Here is a 26,001-nt window from a genome sequence, read left to right as displayed (position 1 = left end):
CATATTCATATTAAACTAATATTTTAGCTTAAACTAAGTAATATTAATATTCATTTTATTTTTCAACTCTTTTAAATAGTCTTACAATCGATAGTTTTACAGTTGTGTTCATAATATATTCATATAGTATCGATTGCTATGAACATTATTTTGCCAAGTGATCTCTTAACAATTAATAGTTAAGTTTAACTTTATTTTTTTTTCTTTAATTTTTGTTAAATGTAGTTTTTGAAAAACCTATGCTTAATATAAACAAATTTAACATAAGTATAATTATATATATGTATGTATATATTAAATATGCATTTATTTTGTTTTTTTTTAAGCCTGGTAACAAAATTTAAACAAATTTATTTATTTTTATTTTATTTTTTTTTTTTAATAATTTTGATTCACTTTTATATTTCAAGTGTTTGTTGTGTGGGTGTCTGTGTGTTAGTATTTGCTTTTTGAACTTAGTTCGCTTTAAAAAAAAGAACTGTAATTAAATTTAAATAAATATAATAAAATTTCATAGAATATTGACAATATTAATGTGTGTTTTTTTATTATTAATTTATTACATTTATATTAATATTGGTCAATATATGTATGTAGAGCGTTTGTTTTAAATTAATTATTTATTAGAGAGAGATTAATTTACATTTGTTGTTTGAGGTTAGTTATTTAGCCTTTTAGCGGCATTTTAGTTTTTTCTGTTTTTTTTTTTGGTTTTTCACTTGTAGTTTGTTTGACTAAGCTCGAATGAAAAAAATTTAAACGAATAAATTAAAATTTATATCGTTTTCAATTGAGTTGAAATTATTTTTTTTAACTAATTATAATTATTAATATTATAATACATATTAATTACTTACTAATACTTGTATATTACATAAAAATGCTATATTGTCTTTTATTTACATATGAAATTAAATTTAGCAGCTTAATGTTACAACAATTTTAAATTATATTTGTATTATGCATAATTTTAGTGATTAACGTTTTTAGAAAATTAAATAGTTTATAACAAGAGAGTTTGCCAGCAAAATAAATGATGAATTTTAAAAAATTGTTTTACAAATCTATGCCAAGCAAAAACTCAGAAAACTTAGTCTAATACGAAGTTAATGATCATAGAAATATTTAACTCATTTATTTTGCTATAAAACCCTTGTAGCAATCCAGCAGCTGTTAAAGTTTATAAGATTATATTTAGAATTTAGATATGATTATTATAAGATTTTAATATTCTATATTTCTTTTGGTTTTTAACAACATTTTTGATTTCAAAAACAAAATGTTTGGAATCGTGTTTAATTTCAAAATCTGTCAAAATAAATAAAAATGATATTTTTTTTTTTCGTTAACGATATGTTTATTCTAAATATGTATGTTTGTAGTTAGTAAAGGTTTCAATGTAATATGTATTATGTCGGCTTTTGTAGGTCACTATAGAATGGCTGTAAACAAAAAGTTAAGAATCTAAAGTTTGCTTGATTTTAATAAAAATATTTATATGAAGATTTACCAGGTATGATTTACATAAAGAACTTTTCCATACAAAATTCCGATAATAAACCATTAATAACTTTATTATGTGTTAATGAATATTGAAATTAAGTTTTTCAATACATGATGTGTATATAATAATACGTATTTGGGCTAGTATTGGCTGAAAAATTGACAAAATATTCGACCGAACATGAATGCAAAATATTCCTTCATGATATGTTTTTAATTAAAAAAACGATAGGGATGTTTTGACTTAAACCGCCCTATAGTTTACATATTTTCCCACACGACTACTATTTACAGAATGATCTCTTTGGGATACATATGCTTCATTTTAGAAAAGTGTATCGGAAGTTGCCTTGATCGAATGTCTATTGAAATGAAATGCCCTTTCATTACAAAGATATCATATTTTCAAAGATTGTACACTTATTTCGTATCGGTAGTGAGCCGAATGAATATTCTAAAAGTAACAAAAGCGAACTTAATAGAAATTAATAGATTTAGCAAATGTCCGCCTGTCTGAGCGTCTTCCAACGTGGACATTTTATCTTGGTGAAATCTCCATCTTGGTGTTATTGCAATATTCCAGGGCAACGAATATAGGCAGCAATATCTATAGTCTTGTGGGACTATTGTGGATGATCAAATGTATCCAGATACCCTCAGGACTTGCCCTGGCTAGTTATTTGGTTGAGGTTAGTTAAGGTCCATGTGTAGGTTGTGGTTTAAACACTAATTCGCATAAAGATAATGCTGGTTTAGGGTCTTATAAATAGTATGCCATATATGTCTGTAATCTCTATCCAATGCACTTATCATCTCAACAGATGTCACTGAGTGATGTGACCCTTATTCTTCGCGTAGTTGGGTGACTCTGTAAGATGTGACTCTTACTCTTCGCGTAGTTGGGTGACTCTGTAAGTTGTGAAATTTTCAGGTCTCTTTTGCCCGACAGGAACTAGTACTGATTAAGTAGACCACTTACTTCAGGGATGTTGTCTGGTTGTGTTGCCTTGTTAAAATAATGAATATTGTTTTATGCTACGCGATTTATTTGCATGTTTTCCAAAAACTTGTCGGATCAATTAATGGGTTTGAATTGACGTGAAATTTCCTACACCCTCTTTCATATTATATTGACATAATAAGTGATTCTGATTTATTGGTAGGGTATTTCGTGCTATCAAATAAAGTCTTTAGGTGCTGTTGCAAACACAACAGGGCCATCTCAGTAGTATGGTTGCTCGGGCTATAACCTTCCATTATATCGGATGATTGATTTCAACTGACGTTAGGGTCGCCCCACCTTTAGACTTCAGATCGATGATTGGCTTTTCTTTGTCAGGGTATGCATTGGTATTGATCCCATATTGCCCATCATTACACAAAGTTGCTACTTCAGTAAGAGATTAGGTAGATGGAGTATTTTAGCTCAAAGACTTACAAACACACGAAGGCACCCATTTCTATGAATATACAATTTACGCTCGAAAATATACATGCCTAATATATATAAGAAATATGCCGTACATTGTATGAATGCTGGTGGTGTTCACACTACGAAATTGTTTCGTTATATTTACAAAATTTTACGAAATATTTCAGAATAAAAAATAACGAAAATAGAAATTCAAAAATCTTCTTTGGAAGATCTAAAGTTTATATTTTAAAGAAATTGAAATAAAGCTGATTAAATATTTCAGAATCAAGCAAACTTTTAGAAGTCCACAAAAGTATGAGCCAACCTAATGTCTTAATTACAGTCATGGATATCTCTTTTTTTGCAGGCATATTATTTAGCATTTAAATCGTTTATACTTTTCTTTATATTTATATATACAAAATAAAATAAAATATTTTAATATGTATAGTTATGACATGTAAACGATTAGATGATATGAAATAAAGTCATTACATCTACATTAGACTTTTTAATTAAGACCATTGCAGACAGTGGTCATTATTATTAAAACAAATTATAATTTTTATATATTTGGCCTCAATTACCTAAGTTACACATGATTCTAATATTTGTGTTGAAAAAATATTTAGTATGAAAGTAAAAAATAAAAAACCAAGTTGAAAATTTAAAAAAAAAATATGTAATTTCAGATTAAGACTACTAGTTTGTTTCCAGACTATTAAAACTATAAATATGATTCTAAAATGGGAAAAAAGTTATATGAGGTTTGGTTTGTTAAATTATATTATTTTGGGTGATATGTATTTATTGTCTTTTTCAACATTAAATAAATGAAATTTGTATTTTACTTTTTTAATACTTTTTTTGTTTTAATTCATTAATTCATTGTCAATTTATACTAAATATAATTAATTTAATTTTAACATTTTTTTTCGTTCTTTCATCTATTTGTAGGTGTCTTTCAAGTAAGTGTCTTTTGGTATATAATAATTATTATTAATTATCATTCTATTGGTAAGTTTATGTCTAATTATTAGTTCCTTTTTACATATTTTTTGTTTTTGGTTTTGCCATTTTGTTTTTGTTTTGTTTGTGTGCAATTTAATCCTTAACCATAGTAACCCTAATCTTAATAATAGTTTGGCTTTTTACACTAAATTAAATTACAGAAATTATATAATAGATTTTACGCTCGACATCTCAAGAGTAGAAATACTAATAAATGAGCACATAAGATTAAAGCATTCGTTGGTTTAGAAGTTACAGCTGAAAATATTAGATTTACAATTTTAAATTAAAAAAAAACAAATTAATATTGAAATAATAAATTCTTTTTTTAAATATAAATAAATACAGAAGGCCAAATCACCAAAATGTCAGAAGTACTACTGACTATATCTGGTTGATTTGAAAAAAGGTCCTCATACGAATTTTTATGGGATTTTATTTAAAAAAGTCGTAACAAAAGTAAAATTAAAAAAACATAAAACTTTTCTTTATATAAACTTACCGGCAAAATCGGCCAATTGATTAGGAGGATGTTCGGTATAGAACATACTTTTCCCTATCGCCAGAGAACCTTTACGTTCGATAGCATTGCCCGATGAACTAAATCCCGGTATACTATTACCCGAAATCGATGCTATTGATGATGTTGCACTATGTGATGAAGACAATGAAGATGACGATGATGAGGACGCCGACGATGAGGTACCACTGCCCAGTAAGTCATTTTTCATTAAGTGTACATCAGTTTGTAGGGATCTACTTGAATCATTGCGTATGGGTATAATGTTATCTGGAATTATAAAAGTTTTTTTTTTTTGATGACTCTCCAGTTTGAAGTAAACAAATCATTTCATATAAAATTTCAATTCCTAAATTGTTAAATGCATGATCATGGTCTCGAATTATACTCTTAGCAAATGCATCGTCAAGATTAGTGACACATAAGAAGGCTTAAGTCTTAAGCTAATCCCCGCTGAGTAATTTTCGATGAGACCTCGGGAAAGCATCTGGGTACCGAAAATGTCTTTTGTCTGACTTAATCTATGAGCGGTGATGTAGATGAAGTGAAAGCTCGCTAAAAAAGCTCTCATCACCCGCTCCTCCAAATCCTAAAAATAACAGGTAGTGCAGATTAATCTGAAGTACTCAAAATGTGGTATAGGGCCTGCTCCAAGAACCCTGTCTATAGATCTACATATTATGGACATATCAATCTTGAACCAAAAACCTCATCATATTGCCTTACACGGATTTTGAAAAAGTAGGAATTTCTTTCGGGAGCGTGTGTTGTAGGGGTAAACTACCGAGGAAATATGCTGTTAACTTTTCGTGTGGTTCTAAAATTAACTCTGGTATGTTCTGTGCTGGGGTATGTATATCTTACAGCCTTCCCAACAACTGTAAGGTGTAAAAATAGGATTTTTTTTACTTCCCTCACTAAATTCATATACTACCACTTCCCTATTAGTTTGGCAATGCAAGAACGTTCCGTCAAGGCTCGGTTGCTTGTCTATTATGGAAAGGAACAGGCAGACTAGCTTGCCAGAATGGGATCTGCTCATGATATCTCTAACGCCGTTCCAGTAGCACAGTAAAACCGTTAGGTTTTATCAAGAGTAGTATCCTCAGATTATATCATTAAAGAGCTGGAACTATATGTAGAACAACCTAGACTTATGTAAAGGGCTTCTTTAATGAGAAATGCACAAGACTCCTTGTAAACCGAAATACTTAGACGGGATACATAGAAACTAATAACAGTTATAACAGGTCTGACCAGACTTGCAAGTCGGCTTAGGCTACCCTTCAAACACTGTCGCAGTTGCAAAGGCAAAGAGAATTCCCTGCTCAATCCGTTAAATGAAACCATTTTCTTGGAAATTACTTCATATCTAACCTTGGTGTAATATCTGAATCTAAGCTTAATGATATCCGACCAAACAAAATTTAATCCAAAATTTCTTTTTTTTTTGTATTATGTTATGTTAGGTTATATCGTGAGCATTTTGTGATCTTCACTAGTTAAAAACATAACCTCCAGTTATGTCAAAATCAAAGTTTATATAATTTACTAAATTTAGAAAAATGTACATACTTTCTCTTGTATCAATAGTCGAATGAGTAACCTGTTTTGAAGGCGTTGAGGGCAAAGGTATTTCTGAAAAAAAAAAATAAAAAAATATAAACAATTTGAATTTCCTTCTCCATTTAATTTTCATCTTATATAATACTTCAAAAAATTTAATCATAATTATTCAGTTGAGTAATTTCACTTACCATATACTCGTATCGAACCCTCAGTCTCGCCTAGGGAATTTTTCGAAATGCATCTATAATTGCCAAAGTCACCATATTGTAAATTTCTTATAGTCAACTTCATATGAGCCCTTTGTAGCAGAAAAATAATAAAATTTTATTCTAAATATCATATTAAATATATATTTTTTGCAAATTTTTTCTAAATTAAATTAATGAACATCATTTATAATATTTAAAAAAATAAATAATAACTTTTCTTTAATTAAATCTAAACTAAATTTGTAGTAAAATTCATAAAACATTTTAATTATAATTCATAAATAACTTTATACAAATATTCATTTATATATTATATCCTTCTACATATCATTCTATCACCCTCTCTCCTTTATACATTCTGTGCATGAAAAATGTCATTTATTAAAAAAAAAAAATACATTTTCACTTAACAATCTACTTCATTGACATTACAACAAGTATGTTGAATGTATTGATAAAATACTTATATACATTCATTCATATATATGTATGTATGTTTATGTTTCCTTATAAACATTTCTATGTATTAATATGTTTGTGTGTTTCAATTTTATTTTAGTGCATAATACTACTGTTTTCTTAAAATTCTTTCAACATTTAACGTTTACTTCTCTTAAAGAAACTAAACTTTTAAATGTCTCATAAGACATTTTATGCTGCTTTTATTTCGAAATAACTTAAGTACACACAATTTATGCATAAAAATATCCCAGCAGTTCCTTTTTTAGATTTAACAATATCATCCTACTAAAGACAACTGACCTAACATGGAGTACAAATTAACTATCTGGTAGAGAAAATTTCAAAAAATTTTCTATTGTTTAATTTTCGAAAATTTTTCTATTTAAATATTAAGTAGAAATTTTCGCAAATTTTTCTATCGAGAAATTTTCTAAAAAATATTCTTCAAGGAACATTTTTTAAAAATATTGCATTAAAAAATATATTTATAAAAGAAGTTTCGCAAAAAAGGTTCTATAAGAGAAATTTTCCAAAATTAAAATATTCTCTAATAGAAATTTTTCAAAAATATTTTATAACAGAAATTTCCAAAAATTGTCAATAAAAGAAGTTTCTCAAAAATATTCTATAAGGAAATTTTCTTTAAATTATTCTAAAAAAGAAATTTTCTTTAAGATAAATTATCCAAAAATGTTCTATAACTGAAATTTAAAAAAAATTTCTATGTAAAAAGTTTTCCAAATATATTCTTTAAGAAAAAATTTTTAAGAAATATTCTGTAAAAAAATTGTTCAAAAATATTCTTTAAAAAAAATTAAATTTTAATTTGATGAAAACTTTGCAAAAATATTAGATAGAAGAAATTTTTTATAACAAAATTTTAAAATAAATTTTATAAGAAATATTTTTCTATAAGAGATATTTTAAACAATTTCTATAACAAATATTTTATTACAGAAATTTTCCTAAAGTTTTCTATAAAAAAGTTCTGTGAAAATGTTCCTAAAATGTTCTCCAAAAATTTTCTCTAAAAATTTTCTACAAAAAAATTATCCTAAAATTTTCTTAAAAAAACTAAAAAAATCTAAAAAAACGAAAATTTTACAAAAATATTCTCTGAAAATTTTCTGTTCTAAAATTTTCAATGAAAATATTCCTAAAAACAGATTTTTTTGAAATTTTTCTATTAGAAAAATTTTTCTACAAGACAAATTTTCTTAATTAAAAAAAAATTGTTAATTCCAACAGGAAAGTAATTTTAAAAATATATATAGAAAATAGAATTAAAAAAATTGTCCAATCGGTGTTGTACGGTTGTATCGTAGTATGTCGTAATTATACCCTACACCACTTTAGTGGGAAGGGTATTTTGTGTTTGTGCTGACGTTTTTAACGCTCAACTATATTGGTCCTATACCCACCTTAAAGTATACTAATCGGCTCAGAATCATTTTCTGCGTCGATTTAGCTATGGCCATCCGTCTGTCCGTCCGTCCATGTAAACCTTGTAATCAAACTGCAGGCCGCAATTTTGAGGATAATTCAGTGAAATTTTGTACGTGATCTTCTATTATCCCAGCGACAAACCCTATTGAAAATGGTTAAGATCGGTCCATTATTTTTACCTAGCCCCCATACAACTGTACCCCCGAATAGGGTTTGTAAAGATTGTAATCTAACTACAGGTCGCAATTTTGGTGATAATTCAATGAAATTTGGCACATAATCTTTTATGGTACTATAGATAAAGCCTATTGAAAATGGTGAACAAGCGTCCATTATTTCACCTAGGCCCCATAGAACTGAACCCGCCAAAGCTCTATTAAGTTCATAATTATGCTTAATATACTCGTATCTCGACAAAAAGCTGCAAAACCAAGTTCTATACTAGTCTTGATGACCCTGATGAACTTTATATTTATAGGGCCTCATTTGACCCTAGCCCCTCTAAAAAGCCCCCATCAAAATTTTACTTAAATATCCACAGTTTTATTAAACAGTAAAAGGTTTTAGTATATCTTAGGCAAGGTACTTTTCAACTTAAATGCTTTATTATGAAAACTAACTCACATTTTATTCGTATACAGGTGTAAGGTATTATATGGTCGGTCCCGCCCGACTATAACTTCTTACTTTTTTTAATTATTGATTTGTTTTTATTTCATAAAATTTTATTTGAAGAATTTTTATGACTTACAATGCTACAACGATACGAGATCAGTTGTGAATTAAAAAAGTAAAATTTATAAAAGAAATCTATAAAAATTCGATAGAAATCAAAATTTTACAAACATTTTAACAAATACAATAACGTTGTTTAATCCTTGTTAAAAGAAAATTTATTTTAATATTCTTGAAAGAGGTAATCTCCAAAGTCAGAACTGCTGGCAAATCTGCACATATTTTATTCTTTAAGTAAATTTTCAATACTTGCATATAAGCAGTGAACAGTGGGACAAAATTTTTAAAATCAACTTAAACATAATATAATTCCTGTGGAATTTTTGAAATTAATTTTTAATTTTATGTTCTATAAACCTTTTGCCCCACTATTAAATTTTTGTATATTTTTATGATGTAAAAGATGTTTGTACATGTGTGTTAATATGCATGTTACAAAAAATATCAAATATTCTACATTTTCTTCTAGTTCTGGTTCTGCTCCTTCCACAACGTACTACCTCTGTTACTTCGACTACAGTTCTATTACTCTTCATATGTTAGAAAATGATTAGTTTGTATATATGATGTCAAAGTTTTGAGTTCATATTAAAGTTTGTTATTTCACATTTTGATAAATATACACACTTACATACAAAAACACACTTTAAAATGCACACATGTAAAATATGTTCGAAGAAAAAACTCAAACATTAAAACATACGTCCTTACATACATACATACACACACATTCTCAAACATACGCAAATAGAATTTTAGTTCATATTTTCATTCATATGCTCTAGAGACAAGTTTAGTTAACTTTTGATAAAATGACTTTTGTTTATTAGTTTAAAACACTTAGGAGAATATTAAGAGAGTAGAAGTTTTTGCCAAAGAAATCATTGTTCCTTGCAGAGGAGGTAATGAGAGTGAGTGAGGCGGGCATTTATTTCAAATGGACCCCAGAACATAAAACAATTTCATATTAAAACTCATATTTCATTAAATTGTGCAGAGTGGAAAAAAACTTTAAAATTTGATCAAATTTATTTATTTACTTAGTAAACTAAAGTTTAAAAATTGAGTTTTTGTGGTAAAAAGTAAAATAAAATGTTTACATTACCTGTAAGAATTTTCTGTATAATCCGTTTTGTATTTTTTACTAGGCAATACCATAACCGAGTTATAAACCCAATATATTATAGCTCTGAGGAGAAATTTTAAAGTGTTGGGAAATTTTAATAATTGTTTTATATATTAAATAGCTAACATCCTAAGGGGATTTTAGGTTTTTTACACTACTTACTTGGGATGAGCCTCCGTGTGACAATCGATTGTTACGTCAGTGCCAGCCGGTGCTCCCACTAGTTGATTGGGCACCCAAATCATGGGGGAAACTAAAAAAGGTAATAAAATTTTATATTAAAAGGCTGGATGCTAATTTAAGCAATACATTAGGGTAGTTTGTTAGGTCTTAAAGAATGTATGAAATCTTTGATAAACTTCAACAAATTTGCATTTAAAAACTCCCTTCTACTATTGAATGTCAAAACTCTGAAAACGATCACTAGAAGATCTGTATCAGAAATATTAATTATTGACCAATAAATTACTGATCAATCTAACAATCCCTAGATATTTCTATTAATTATATTATATTGCAGAAATTCTGATGTACAACATGTTTAAGTACTTCGCTGACAGTGACTTAGAACTGAACCAGAACTGAATTATAACTAAACTAGAACTGAACTAGAACTGAACTAGAACTGAACTAGAACTGAACTAGAACTGAACTAGAACTGAACTAGAACTGAACTAGAATTGAACTAGAACTGAACTAGAACTGAACTAGAACTGAACTAGAACTGAACTAGAACTGAACTAGAACTGAACTAGAACTGAACTAGAACTGAACTAGAACTGAACTAGAACTGAACTAGAACTGAACTAGAACTGAACAACATAAATCAAATACTATCTCAAAATTTTTTACTACAACAAACAAACATGTTAAAAATTTATATTTAGTTCCCTCTGCTACATTGTGTTTTTCTGGGAGCACCCCTAAATAATACTAAAACCTATCTCCTCTATGTTACTATATGACACCTTGAAATTTTATGAAAAATATCGTTTACTGTTTACGTGCTGAGCTTTGAAAGAACTACTTTAACCGTACCAAAAGAACGTGTAAAGAATTCTCAAGTATATATTTTATATTTTAATAAATTAAAAAAAAAAAAAAAACAAAGGTGCTCGCTTCTCTGTGTGTGTACTTAAACATTTTTGAATTTTTATATTTTTCAGTTTGTTAGAAACTCCCTTTTTCTAGTCATTTGCTATTTTTGGCTTTTACCACATTTTTTCTTCGAGTTTAAAGTTTTCGTTTGAGTTTTCTAAGGTAACAAACGACAACAACTTTAATATTTTCTAAAACGGAACGTAAACATCAATTTAATGTTTTGTTTTTACTACTGACTAAAGTGCAATTTTTCAAATGACACTTGCTACGTGACTCTTGTTCTAATACACGTCTTTTGGTAACAGTTGGTAAAAGGACAATATCTGCTAAACAGAATCAGTAATTGACTATGCACTTTATCAAGTGGCATATGAAAAAGTAAAAAAAAATAAACTACAATAACAACATGATACAAAAACTAAATAAAAGTATTAATAAAAGTAGGAGCAAAAAAAATTCAACACTTTTTTCGGCTATTTTTATTCTATGTATTTAAACACTTGGTAAAAATTTAAAATTTTGTTAGTTTCACACTATAGCTATAGGAAGTGTTAATATAACTAGTACTTTTAAAAGTTTTTGAGCTTTTGGCCGGTGGTATACAAACCCTTCGCAAATCAACAACACTTCCTTCCTAGTCGTGCTAAATTTGATTACTTCAAATCTGTTTTACCGTTGAGAAATTTCCGAATTTTATCTCTCTTATACAATCATCCGACGTGGCTTACTATGGGGACTTCTAAATGGAGTTTTGCTCTTAAAATAACCTATGCCTAATATCTGCGAAAAATTACATATATAACGTTTGGTACCATGACAAACAAATTTGTTTTACTATGCATTCTAAAAAGCACTTTAAAAAATAGTTTATATACTAGAACTTTTTAAAGTCCTACGTATGTATGTGTTGTCTATCTGTCTTTGTAGCTTTAGTTTTGTAACTATGGACATCTGTACCCTTGTGCCCTTAATTTAAAAACATAATGTCCATCGTTTATTATGGCTACAACAGGCTTTGTTCGTCTATTTATTTGTTTCAAAGAATGAACAAAAAAAAACAGACAAAACATTTAGATTTTTTTGTTGTAGTTGTTGTAGTTTTTTCTTGCATACATACATTGCATTGAAGACCACAATTTAGAAGTCATCCATCTATTACTTACACTCAACATCAAGTATTATACGCTTTGATACTGAAGGTGGTACTCCATTGGTGGCAATACACAGATAGGCACCCATCTCATTCCGGCTCACTTTGGTCAATGGCAATACCTCACCATCATACACCAACACTACAGCCAGTCAACCGAGCATCCAACAAGCAAGGTGAACAGCAAATGACCAGGAATATATGATAAAACAAAAACAAAAGATCCACAAAAAATACCCCCCAAAAAATAGAAAACAAAATAATTTTACATAGAATAGCAGCAGCAGCAACAGCATTATATCCAAATATTCATTGGTGATAGTTGGTTGTTGGTTGGTTGAATGAAAAGTAGAATTTTTAAAAAGTATAACAATGTTCAAGCACATTTCCCAAAAGGCAGCAAAAACGAAAAACGTATAAAAAAATAAACATATAAATTGTCAGCATATTGTTTGTAAAGGACCAACAGCAGCAAACAAATCCAGCAGCAGGATTTGCCATGAAGTGGGTTGAAGTTAACAACGACAACAACAGCAACACATACAACAACCGTAGTGAAGATGCAGATAAATATGCATTGTTGGGCAATAGTTACGTCCAGGTATTATGAGAACATGGCAAAAACAAAGACACACAAATAAACAACATAAAAAAGTATATAGAAACAAACAAAAAAAAACAACAGATTTTTAAAAATGAAAGAAGTTTTTGGCAGCAGCACCACCAGCAGCAGTATCAAGTTTATAGTTTAGGTCGAAAGGATTTGCATGTGAGGTCATCAATTCCAAAGAAGATTAAAGAGACAATTTAAAAGAAAACAAAACAGATTTTTTGTTTAAAAAATATTGTTCATTTTGCAAGTTTTTATTTTTTTCTGTGAATATTTTTTCTTTATAGAGAGATTACTTTTAAATTACCTTTCTTTTTCTTTTCGACAGCAATTTCTTCACCATCTTCTCTGCGCCAAATGATTTTGGGTGCTGGAAAGCCATCCGCCCTGCAAGTCATATTAATATTTTGATTTTCTCTAACAGCCACCGAAGAGGGAGTACTCTCAATGTCCAATATATTGGGTGGTACTACAAAGAACATTGTTAAAAGAAAACAACATACCATTTTCAACATGTCCACTAGTTATTCGGATTTATTGAGATTTATATACATACATATGTATTTAATCAGTTTTTTTTTCATTTACTTACCAACTACTTGCAAATAACCCACTTGACTTATCATGGGATTCGTGTTCACTTGACACATGTAGTAGCCACGATCGTCCTGATGTGCCTGATTCACATGTAACAGCCAAGTGTTTGCATTGTCGTAAGTGATGCTGTAACGTGGTATTCTTGAGATGACATGTCGATGTATTGTCAAAATCATTTGTCTATCAATGTGTATCCAGGCAACCTACAAACAACAAAAATAAATATGTACAACAATAGCAAACTAATAAAAAAGATGCAAAATTCTTAGAAACAAACTGAAATGAAAAAGTATTTTTGAAGTACTTTTGCCAGTTGAACAAATAACAAACAAGATTTAAAAACGAACGAAAGAACAACTAAGCGTATGAGCAAGGGAGCAGAGGTTAAGATAATGTTGTTCTATGAATTCCGTATCGAATGAAATTCAAATCATACTTTCAATTGTTATGTATTTATTGACATATGTTGTACATTTATTTAAACATTATTTGTGGATGCATACATATACCTACATATCAAATACATACAATTTATCTTTTGGATACATGTACATGATTCTATTGATACAATTTCATATAATACATGTTTGTGATATGGAAATCTAAAAATTCGTTGTGCTGTTAGTTTTTCATTTTGCACTTCGTTTGTCTGAAATTGTATTTGTGCAACGTATGGTCAAAACGTCTATTTGAAAATAGAAAAAGTTTTATAATGTAAAGTAAAGTGGTACCGATTACAAAATAAATGGTCATAAATATTAATGTCTAATAGGTATTTAAAGTCAATTTGATTTCTAAAATTTGAAACGAGAAAAAAATATATATATTTGAATACTTTTGAGTGCCGTTAGCAGTTGTATGTGTTTTTATATGAACATCGTTTCAGGGTTCAAACTAATTGTATAATATTTGTCACATTAAAATGTAATACGCAATATATAGTCTAGTCAATAGTATAGTCCATAGTCTAGACCATAGTCTAGTCCATAGTCTAGTCCATAGTCTAGTCCATAGTCTAGTCCATAGTCTAGTCCATAGTCTAGTCCATAGTCTAGTCCATAGTCTAGTCCGAAGTCTAGTCTATAGTCAAGTCAACATTCTTGTCTATAGTCCAGTCTCTAGTCTAGTCTATAGCTTAGTCTATAGTCTAGTCTATAGTTTACTCTATATTCTAGTCTATAGTCTAGTCTATATTCTAGTGTAGTCTATAGACTAGTCTATGGTATAGTCTTGTCTGTATTCTAGTCTATAGTCTAGTTTATAGTTTGGTCTATAGTCTAGTCTATTTTCTAGTCTAGTCTAGTATATAGTCTAGTTTTTAGTCTAGTCTATAGTAAAGTATATAGTCTAGTCTATAGTCTTGTTTAAAGCATAGTCTATATTATAGTCTATATTCTAGTCTAAAGTCTACTCAATAGTCCAGTTGCAGATGCATGTGCTTTTATTTGAACATCGTTAGAGGGTTCAAACTAATCGTATAATATTTGTCACATTAAAATGTAATACGCAATATATAGTCTAGTCCAAAATCTAGACTATAGTCTAGTCCAAAGTCTAGTCTATAGACTAATCAATGGTCTATATTCTAGTGTTCTGGTCTATGTTCTATTCTATAGTCTAGTCTATAGTATGGTCTATAGTCCAGTCTATAGTCTAGTCTATAGTCTAGTCCATAGTTTAATGTAATAAAGTCTACAATATAGACCAGACCATTAGGTACAATTTTTCAAATTAACTTGATAATTATTGTAATTGATCCCACTATGCAGAGCAAAAATCTGTCAATAAAAAGGATATTGTTTTGAAATTTTTATTTGCAAAACTTAACTAGATTGGGACATATGTAGTTACTTACTTACATTAATATAAACTAAATATGACAGTTTTGTGCAGTTGCGTGCAATTTACAGTTGGTATAACCAGTAACTATTTATTGACATTTAAAACCTTTTGTATGCAGACAAGCATTTTAAATTGATTAATATACGATGATATATTCCTTAGAAACACATTGGTCTAGGTGAAACTTTTACAGGCTTATAAATTGAATGAGGAATCGATGTAGAAGGTCCAAACTTGTTATAAAATACGTTCGTTTTGTAAAAAAGATCAAAATATTCGACGTTAATTTGAATTAGATTATCATGCTCAAAGCTGAGATTAATTAACGTTACTAAGATCAGCTCCATTTTTGGAGGGATAAAAAATTCCAAGTTACTTCGACATAAGGAACTACGTTGAAACTAAGATTAACGTTGTTTTTACTACGGCCAAATAAAAATATTAATTTATATTGTCATTTATAAATTAATAAAAATCCAACACCTTACCTTATAACCACCCAGATGTTCAACGACGCATGGCAAATTGGCATCACGTCCAACAGCCACAGTAACATTCGGTATTGGTTGAGCAAAACGTGGCTCGTTCATCATAACTGAAAATGGAAAATAAACAAATATTTTATTTTAAATGATGAAATTAGAAAAAAATAAATATTAAAGAACATTAAGACTCGTAAATAAGCATTGTCAAGTACGCGGGTGTTTTCTGTGTTCTGTTTTCTAAAACAAATTGAAGTTTTTCTGTTTATTTCATTTAATTAAGTTGTTACTCATTTGGGAAAATCATGAAAATGTTTTGCAACTTTTGCATGTGCATTTGTTTTCGTTTTTTTTTTTTTTTTTTTGAGTTAACCACAATGGTGGCAACCAGCATTTGGTTTTAGACAACTTTTTATTTTATATAAGAGTGTAATGTTCCGCTGAGGAGAAACTTAAATAGACAACAACTTATTTGTATACTAAAGTACAGTCTGTAGACTAGTCTAGTCTATAGGTTTATACTTAAGTACGGACTATAAACAGATTATAGACTATATAGACTATATAATGTCTAGTCTATAGTCTAGTGTATAGTCTAGTCAATAGTCTTGTCTATAGTCTAATCAATAGTCTTCTCTATAGTCTAGTCAATGGTTTAGTCTATAGTCTAGTCAATAGTCTAGTCTATAGTCTAGTCTAAAGTCTAGTCTAAAGTCTAGTCTAAAGTCTCGTCTAAAGTCTCGTCTAAAGTCTCGTTTAAAGTCTAATCTGAAGTCTAGTCTAAAGTCCAGTCTAAAGTCTAGTCTAAAGTCTAGTCTAAAGTCTAGGCTAAAGTCTATTCCAGTATAAAGTCTAGGCTAAAGCCTAGTCTAAAGTCAAGTCTAAAGTCTAGTCTAAAGTCTAGTCTAAAGTCTAGTCTAAAGTCTAGTTTTAAGTCTAGTCTTAAGTCTAGTCTAAAGTCTAGTCTAAAGTTTATTCTAAATTCTGGTCTATAGTCAAGTCTATAGTGTAGTCTATAGTCTAGTCAATAGTGTAGTCTGTAGTATAGTTTATAGTCTAGTCTAAATGCTTGTCTAAAGTCTAGTCTACAGTGTAGTCTATAGTATAGTTTATAGTTAATTTTATGGTTCAGTCTATAGTCTAGTATTTAGTCCAGTCTATAATCTAGTCTTTAGTCTAGTTTAAAGACTAGTAAACGTATAGTCTATGGACTAGCCTATAGTCCAGTCTGTAGTCTGGTATATAATCTAGTCTAACGTCTAATCAATATAGTGTTGAAAACATGAAAAGTTGTTAACAAGAACTTTAATTGTTATAGATAGCGAAAAGAAATTGCTCTTTCAATTATGTTCATGATTTAACTTTCGAATTTGGAAATGTTTCTTAAATTGTTTCTATTATCAAATATAAAAATGTTTATTAAACATATAACCACCACATGCATTAGCGTCCACTTTTAAATTAGTACTTGGTTTTAGTGAGCAATAAAATAAATGTCCATATTTTAAAAAGTTTTATTATATGCGTTTTGTTTTCCCATTTAAAGTTTTTTAATGTGAATTAGTTTGCTGTGGAAAATTAGGAAATAAACGTGCTCCTAAGTTTACATTGTTTTTACACACACATACATATATATATGCTTGAACGAAAAAAAAATATAAAGAAATTAACATTTACTCCCATTTTGTAATAGAACATCAATTTCCAAAACCCCCTGATAGCTGTGAAATATGAAACCGCAAAAAAGAATTTCTTACACACATACGATACAGACTCCTGCTGCAGCAGCAAACACATCTGAATTTAAAAATCCAATACATTTTTAAATGAAAATTTTAAATAACATACAACTCCCACACACACACACACACACACACACACCCAACAGCCTGCTAAGCCACCCATGCCAGCCAAACCGCCCACCATGTGTACAAATGTGTCTGTGGTAAAACCACAAATCACCAATTAAATATTTATACTTCAATCTACTCAACGAAACGAATGTAAAAAATGTAAAGGGATTTATACATAAAAATACATGAATGTGTACAATGTATAAGTACATTTATACTTTCGTAAAATACATACATATGTGTATGAGTATGTAAGTACATTTTTTTCAAGACGAAATTGTAACCATATTTTTATTTTTTTGGCTGTAGCACAAGCTGTGAAATTCGAAGTGGAAACAGTTGGGCATAGAACAAAGTGGAGTAGTAAAATCTTCACAATGAAACAAAAAACTCATCTGTTTGGTTGAAAGTTATGTATGAATCTTAAATTATTTGCGCGTAAAATGTACTTGTATTATGTACTCACATTTGTTTAAATTAGACTGGTTGTAAGTTTAAAAAGAAATTTTTTAATTTTTATATATTTTATCTTAATTAAACCTCTGCTTTTGCTATTGCTGTTGTCAGCTATCAGCAGGAAAAGTCAACCACTTGTCAGTGGTTGAAACAGCAGTTGAAACTTTTTTTAAGCATTTTCTGCAGACGTTTTTCTTTTATTTTGAACTGGAGCCAGTCTAATATGAATTAATAGTATAGTAAAGTATTCAAACGAAACTTTGTGTTCTTTGAATAGCAGACATGTTGCATTTTCAATTATTTATCTTCAAATACAAAATTATATACGTTAAGGAAAATGTATACCTCTTCAACCTCATTATAAATTAGATGCAATTTTATTAAGAATTGGTTTGAAATGAAAGCTTTCAACTAAGAGAACTTGCCAAAGAGATCAACATATTCAAAAACTATTAACAAAGAATTAGTTTAGGTTAAGTTGCTGTGGTTGCTTCGACATGTATTAATATTTCAATCTTGTCTAGATACCAAAGACAGTTGTCAGCGAATTGAAAACATAGCCTGTAATGACCTTGATGTATTTTGTAAGACCGATTTTACCTTTTAAATAAGGCAGTTCATTCCTATATTTAAAAATATTGATTTTTAAATATGGGCCTGTACAAACAATAAGGCCATTTAAAATGTCTTGCTGCTAGTTGAGATGTAAAAGCTTAAGATGATGATTATTTCAAAGTCTAAAGAAAAATTATAAATTGGATTTCTCTACCAAATGACCAGATCTTTTAGAACTAGAGGTTTAAATCACTGTACAAACAACTCGTTGAAATAAAAGCTTTTCATAAATAGTTATTACTACTTCTTGAAATCTGGCTATTAGAAATTTTACACTTTTTGATTAAAAGGTTCTACATGCGTCCACCTTTTCCTGATAAAATAACAGTTTCATGATTTTCAATAACGAAAAAATAACTCGATCGATCTTAAAATAGTTACAGCTTCTTAGCTTTTAAATAAGAAAATTCTGCTGACGCTAAATTGATACACATACACATTTTTAAAATACACATACTGGCTGTCAAAATCCATAATAAATAATTGACATTTAGCACATACTTTATAGTTTGTGGTTATTTTATTAGTATACTTTTATTTTGAATTGAATTCTGTTCTCTGCTGCTTTACCAACACAAAAATATGGTAGTATAAGTTTGAGCACCACTGCTCTATGTGGATAATATTAATGGATTATGTAAATAAAATTTTCAACATAAGCTCTTGATGATCTGGACACCCTAATAAAGAACATCACATTTCTAAACAACTCACATAAATCGAATGTTCCCTTTAAAATAAAGGAATTTGTTCCCGACAGTCATAGATTTATACGCAACACTATTTTTCGTCGACTGACCAGTGAATCGTATAATGTGTTATAGGATAATTGCAACATACTACCGGCTGATGCAGGGATGGACAAAGAGATTTTGTTTCAGTATCAAAAAATATTTCAGAGAGTACTTTTTTGGATCTCAAAGTACTTAGGTTAGGTTGATAGGAAGATGTGTACTACATCAAATCCGAAAAAATGCACCTAGGCCACAATCGGGCCTGTTGTGCGCTCTTTATCATAAAAAAATAACTGAATGAATTATTCCAATCAGTGTTAGTCAAGAATGTTATTTCCGGAATAACATCACTTCCAAGATACTTGGATCTATCTTCGACGAAGGCAGTTGCAAAGAAAGTGCTCCAGAGTTTCACTGTCCTCTCCACATGCTCTACATACGTCTGAATCCGCACGTCCAATTTTGCATAAATGTGCTCGTAATCCTGCGTGTCCACTCAGAACACGTACTATTATACTAACTTCAGACTTGCTCATTTTGAGGATTCTTTCACCCATATTTTAGCTCGTCTCTTGTTGCGTCGAATGGTTTTGCGTTTGTCAGTTTAACTGCCTTGATCTCCCTTCCCTTTAAAGCTATTACATTCGCTCTTTCGTTACAGACTACTCGCGAGTGGGCTGGTACCCATATTATGTGAACCTTGCCTCTGGGAGAGTATTCAGTTAAAGCTTTCTTACAATCCAAAGTACATTTTTTTTTTTTTTTTGCTAAACGTTTGTAATTTCTGAAATATGTTTATACATTTTAAAGTTGGAATGGGCGTTATATGTTGATATGGTGTCCGTCCCTCAATGTTAACACCTTTGATATAATTTGATGAAGTTTTCCCAGGAAATGCATGGTATCTCATTGCTACGATACAAATATTACCACGAAATTGTACCTCGTAAAATGTTATATTTAAAGCACTCATGGCGCGTTTTCTCAAAACTCAGTACATAATATCTCAGATTCCAGATGTGATGGAGAATGTGAAGTAATATTCATATATCACTAAAGTGGTGTAGGGTAGAAAAATTATTTTAGCAGGCAGATTTACTACCGGTTAAATGATAATCGGATATTGAGATTGTAGCCCTGAAAGTATCAAATAAGACTCGGGAGTATCACGGTACTTTTGCACATCAAATAGTATCAAAAAAAGTACCATCGTACCAATTTTGCCATCCCTGGGCTGATATCTTTTCCGTCACTCTCAGTGCAAAAAAAACTCTCCCGCAACACATTTTTCTAGTTCTAAGCACAATGAAAAATTGATATTTATAAAAAATAGAATACCAAAGGTACTTCGCTTCGCTTAAACCAAGTGAAATTAAACCAAGATTTGGATTACATAATTATCAACGGATTATGAACACTCTGACAAATTTATTATACCCTCTCCACTATAGTAGTTTACTCTGCACTCAAAGAGGTCGGTGGAAAGTATCGCTTTTATCTGTTGAAATTTGGCACAAGCTCTTCTTTTGACCCAATCCAGAGCAAGTATGTTAAAATTCTTGTAAATTCCCCTGTTCTGCTAATTACTATTCATTTGAACAAAAGGTGCGTTTTAAAACAAGTAAGTATATATGTTCACCAAAATTTGTTCTTAAGTAGGGCTTCGTATCCAAGTTTTAAAAGGGTCCTAAAATCCACATTAGTTTAATGAATTTAAAATTACCATTTTTAAAACCATTTTTGTATTTTTTCTTACACTACATATCGTTCTGATTACATAGAAGTACTTTAATAACGTCTTATTAGTAATATGTTATATTAATACTTTCAAATTCATTAGTCAGCTTATTTGAGAAGAAATTGTAAACGTTAAACTTTGTCAAAATTTATAAGAGTTTTCACTTGGTCCTTGTATGTAAACCAGTAAAAGTCTAATTATATCATTTAACTAATATTAATAAAAATATACATTTATAAATAAATACATAAATTTTACTTACCATGCGTTACCAAATTCGTTAAATAAATCAAAAACATCACCTTCCGATTTGTAAAGCGGCTGGGAAATATATTTAGCGCTATAAGCAGCACTTTGATAACTGTCATCAGGAATATCATGTTGTTGCAGTTGTTTAATTAATGTGTGACAGTTAATTTTCCTTTTAAGTTAATTAAATTATCGCATATGCTTCACTGTTAGTTTTTTTTCTAATTTTTGTAACACATTAAATTTAATTTAAAATTGCACTATCCTGCTGACTATTTTATTTAAAAACTGTGATTTTCATCCACAATATTTGGTCAATTTTCAGGTGGACAACAGCAGGGGTTGTCAATCGAAATTGAAATGTTATGTTTATGGGAAAAAATGTCCACAACCGGTTTTGTACTGTTGTGATTTTTGGTTTTGGTAAATAACTAGTATACATACATATGAGAGAATGTTAGGAAAGTTTATGTTATATAACAGAAGTTCAATGTAAAGGGGAGGGAGGTTGTGGTTATAAAATTTCTAATGGTAATAATATTTTTTTTTACTTTTGTGTGCGTATAATGTTATATGTATATGTGAGTATGTAACGAAAAATGTTGAGCTGGACATGTGACAATTAGTAAAACCCTAGATAAAAATCAAAAATAGCGCTAACATGATGCAGTAAGAAAACTCTAGCCAAATGTCTATGAGCAGCATGTACAACTGTTTATGTAGTTTATAGTATCAAAATCTAGAGTTTTTAAATTATTTGGTGTCCAACTGCCACATACTAATGTTACTTCGTAATATCTCCTCATTTTTTTCTCAGTGTACGTATCAATGATGATTGTTCATTTTGTTTTTTTTTTATTCCTGCTAAATATATAAGTTTACAACAGTTTTTTCTTTCTTTGTCTTATTTTGTTATGACACGTAAAAGTTTTTGTTGCATCGATGTTGTTGCACTTAGTGGAAAAAGGCGTATACACATACGATACAATGTCATTCACATTCATATATGTATGTATGAATTTTTGATGTAAAACTCACGTTTTTATATTAGGGCAACACTCTTATATGCAATCAAAATTTGAATAAATATCTGATTTATATTTGGGATTCTGCCTTAATCTCTAAGGTCAAAAAGAATCAGATGTCCTTAATATTAATAATACATCCAGGATGGAAAAAAAACAAGCGATAACTTTCTCAAAGTAGTCCCCAATCAAAAAAGTTAACAAAACACAGCACAGCAAGCTTTTGTAATGGCCAATTCGTAGTCAAATCAACCTGTAAGGAATAGAAAATTAGTTTCAAACAATGCATAGGGATAAACTAGTGGCTGTAAAGTAAAGAGTATTGCATAGGTAATCCCACCGCATAATTACAGTAGATAAATATAGCTTTTGCTTCTTAGAGCTAGCAACCAATAGAGAACTTAAGAAGAAAGTTCAGCCGGAGTTTGTTGGTTATGAAGTTGGCATCACAACAACCTCATTATAATTAGCACTCGAAGAGGTTGATGGAAGGTATCCCTCCTTTCTGGCACAAGGAAATAACTTAATCAACGATGGTGGCCACTACATATGTCATGGAAAATAATGTCCTAAGAGAGGGGAAGTGACGTAGCAAAAACTACTTGTTTTTACTTGTACTTACATAATCACTTACTTTTCAATAATTACTACCTTATGACCTTCCGGTAATCAAATAAGTAAGTATATACTTCATTTTGTGTTTTGGCGTTTTATTTGCCCATACATATTATTGAATCACTTACTACCAAAAATGAAAAAAAAAAAAATTTTTTTATGAAAACTATTATTCGACCCACAATCAAATAACAAAATAATAATGTATGACAGCGAACTGACGAATAAGAATTCCATGTTCGTTTCTGTGAGAGCAATTTTCTTTAACTCCTTTTTTGTAAGTATTTATATAAGTAGTTATTTGTAAGCGAGCGTGGTAAATACTAGTCATCCCCGTATTAAAATATTTAGTTATAATGATAAAAAAATAAAAAAACGTCTTATTCTAGTTTATTTTTTAACAGATTACTTCGCAACATTTGTTTTTGCTGAGGATCAGTTTATAAAAAAAATATTTTGAATGTGATAATGAACTCTCTGAATAGAACATAATGATTTTTTTTAATTTTAATTTTTAAAATATATATCATTCTTTAGGCGTACAAATGTCTTATGGAATTATCCATATGATATTAAAATTTCTACTTTAGAACATTTCACATATCATTAGTCTATTAATATAATAATGATTCACCTATTAGTGTATTGACAAAACTATGGGCAAGTCTTTTGAGAAGACCATGGACTTCTGCTGAAAGTTTTGATAAGGAAAGCAATTATTTTCATATGGCACTGACAGTATAAGCAAGTACTAACCACGCTCACTTACAAATAGGGAGTAACGTAAGTACTTAATACGATTGCCTGCAAATAGGGAAATAAGTAAGCTCATTTATTTCGTTTGTGTTACAAACAATGTACGAAAGTAATATATCAAGGCTAAAGAGTAAGTACTTATGTAATATATTATTTGTAAGTCATTACTACACCCCTTCTAAATGAAGCAGACGGTATGTATTTGTCTTTAAAAAGTAAGTTGTTAAGTAAGCATATATTATTACCCCTTTTCTTCTTGGAAAGTTCTCTTTGGAAGTAAATTCTTACCAAAAAATTAAAATTTTTTTAATTAAAAACAATTAAGTATTTTTTTTGAAAGCCATCTTAATTTACCCATACATATGTTTGTCTGTGCGTATGTATACATATGAATATATTTGTAGGTAGATATAACTTTATTTCTACAATTTAACTGTTGTTGGCAGCAATGTTATTGCTGCTGCATCAATTTTCCAAATGATTTATGAATATGAATGCGACACTACTTCCTGCTGCACTTTACTGACCTTTTTATTATTTTATTCATATGTATGTATGTATTTCGAATGTACACATACATATACTATTGTGTATACATTTGTATATTTGTGTATGTACATTTTTACCATAAAATATCTACATTTATATTTGCCTTTTTCTCATTTTATGCGAATGCATGAGTGTTGTTCAATTTCATACAAAATGCAAAGTGTTGCATATGGAACAAAAAAAATATATATATGTATATACACACACTAACAGATACATTTATTTATATAGAGGTATGTAATGTAAAATGTAAATATTACATGTGCATAACTGTTGTAGTGAAAATAAAAACAAAAAACATTAACTATATGATTTTTCATTTATGACACATTCTGCACTATGTCTACATATTATATTTACAGATACATTCATACATACATAGTATATTACACAGATACATTCAAACATACAAATACTTCTATAAACGTGTGAAGCTTAATTTATTTTTCCACTCATACGCTTGCACTTTTGAACTCTGTGCATCCTGTAAAAAATGACAAAAAAATGTAGAAAAGTATTTACGTTATTGCTTTGTTGCTACAATGACAACAACAATTTAAAAAAAAATATTATAAATATTTTAAAATAATGAATATGACATATACATAATATGTGAAATTTTATTATTATTTTTATTTGATTTTTTTTTTGTCATTGTGTTTTTTATCCTTTCACATCTGAGTTCTGGCTTGAATAATTTAACAAATAATTTCTTATAGCAGAGCTAAGGAAATGTGGAAAAAATCATAAAATATACATATTGATACATAAAATACACATGAGTGTATACATACATAGTTGTGTCAAATTTGTATGTATTTTTATGTATTTCCATTCTGTACTATGTGCTTTTTTGTTCCTGTTTTTTTCTATTAGATTTCTATTTTAAAAACCTCATCCTTTTTTAAAAAAACAACAAAACCAAATAATCGTAAAACAATCCCTTTTTTCCCAAGAACTCTATTTTCTGTTTTTTGTATTTTTACCAAATTTTCAACATAATAAACCTTTTAGCATTTTCTGTTACTACTAGTCACTCTGTTTGTGTGACAACCCTCAAGAGCGGATACTTTTTCTAGGCATTAGTGTGTTTTTCTTGACTGTGACATTTGAGTGTTTATTTTTCTTCTAACCAGACTCCTTTTCTGAAGTGTGTCTAACGTTTTGTTTGTCAGTCAGTTTTACTGCCAGCCTGACTGTTTTGTCCTTTTATAAATTTAAACAAACATTTTATTCGCCATAATTCAACAATTCAATTTAAGTGTGTTTTTATTGTTTTAAAACTTTTAACACACCATTGTTTCCTCATTTACACTATATTAAAAAAATGTTAAAAACCTGATTTTAAAAATGGAAACATTAAACTTTTCATTTTTATTAATAAATCGAAAATAGTGTAAAAATAAGGAACTTAACGGAACTTAAAGAAGGAACTTAATAAAAAGCGAATTTTTAATAAAAATTTTGCTTGATATCTCCACTATAAGGAGAGAATTTTGAGAAATCCTGTAGAACTGAACTAAAAGTGAAATAGAACTGAACCAGAACTGAACTAGAACTGAACTAGAACTGAACTAGAACTGAACTAGAACTGAACTAGAACTGAACTAGAACTGAACTAGAACTGAACTAGA

At 29.2% G+C, this 26,001-nt stretch overlaps 1 protein-coding gene across 3 annotated transcripts in view; it reads right to left on the bottom strand.

Moving 5' to 3' along the window:
* Window positions 1-893: 893 nt before the first annotated feature.
* LOC111679315 (lachesin) overlaps window positions 894-26,001 on the bottom strand; it is a 31,954-nt gene continuing 6,846 nt past the window's right edge. For 2 of the 3 annotated variants that reach the window (XM_046952640.1, XM_046952641.1), the window contains exons 2-12: window positions 21,436-21,853; window positions 15,784-15,890; window positions 13,449-13,656; window positions 13,164-13,325; window positions 12,260-12,388; window positions 10,158-10,248; window positions 9,975-10,058; window positions 6,206-6,315; window positions 6,024-6,086; window positions 4,431-4,718; window positions 894-4,186 (exon numbers count right to left, since the gene is read on the bottom strand). In XM_046952640.1, the coding sequence (XP_046808596.1) occupies window positions 4,107-4,186; window positions 4,431-4,718; window positions 6,024-6,086; window positions 6,206-6,315; window positions 9,975-10,058; window positions 10,158-10,248; window positions 12,260-12,388; window positions 13,164-13,325; window positions 13,449-13,656; window positions 15,784-15,890; window positions 21,436-21,553 (1,440 nt within the window). In that variant the 5' untranslated portion in view covers window positions 21,554-21,853 and the 3' untranslated portion in view covers window positions 894-4,106. The remainder of the gene's footprint in view (window positions 4,187-4,430; window positions 4,719-6,023; window positions 6,087-6,205; window positions 6,316-9,974; window positions 10,059-10,157; window positions 10,249-12,259; window positions 12,389-13,163; window positions 13,326-13,448; window positions 13,657-15,783; window positions 15,891-21,435; window positions 21,854-26,001) is intronic. The other variant, XM_046952642.1, reaches the window with a different exon arrangement.

The sequence above is a fragment of the Lucilia cuprina genome, chromosome 5 (assembly GCF_022045245.1).
Source record: "Lucilia cuprina isolate Lc7/37 chromosome 5, ASM2204524v1, whole genome shotgun sequence".
NCBI lineage: Eukaryota > Metazoa > Arthropoda > Insecta > Diptera > Calliphoridae > Lucilia > Lucilia cuprina.
This window is presented reverse-complemented; position numbering and strand designations above follow the sequence as displayed.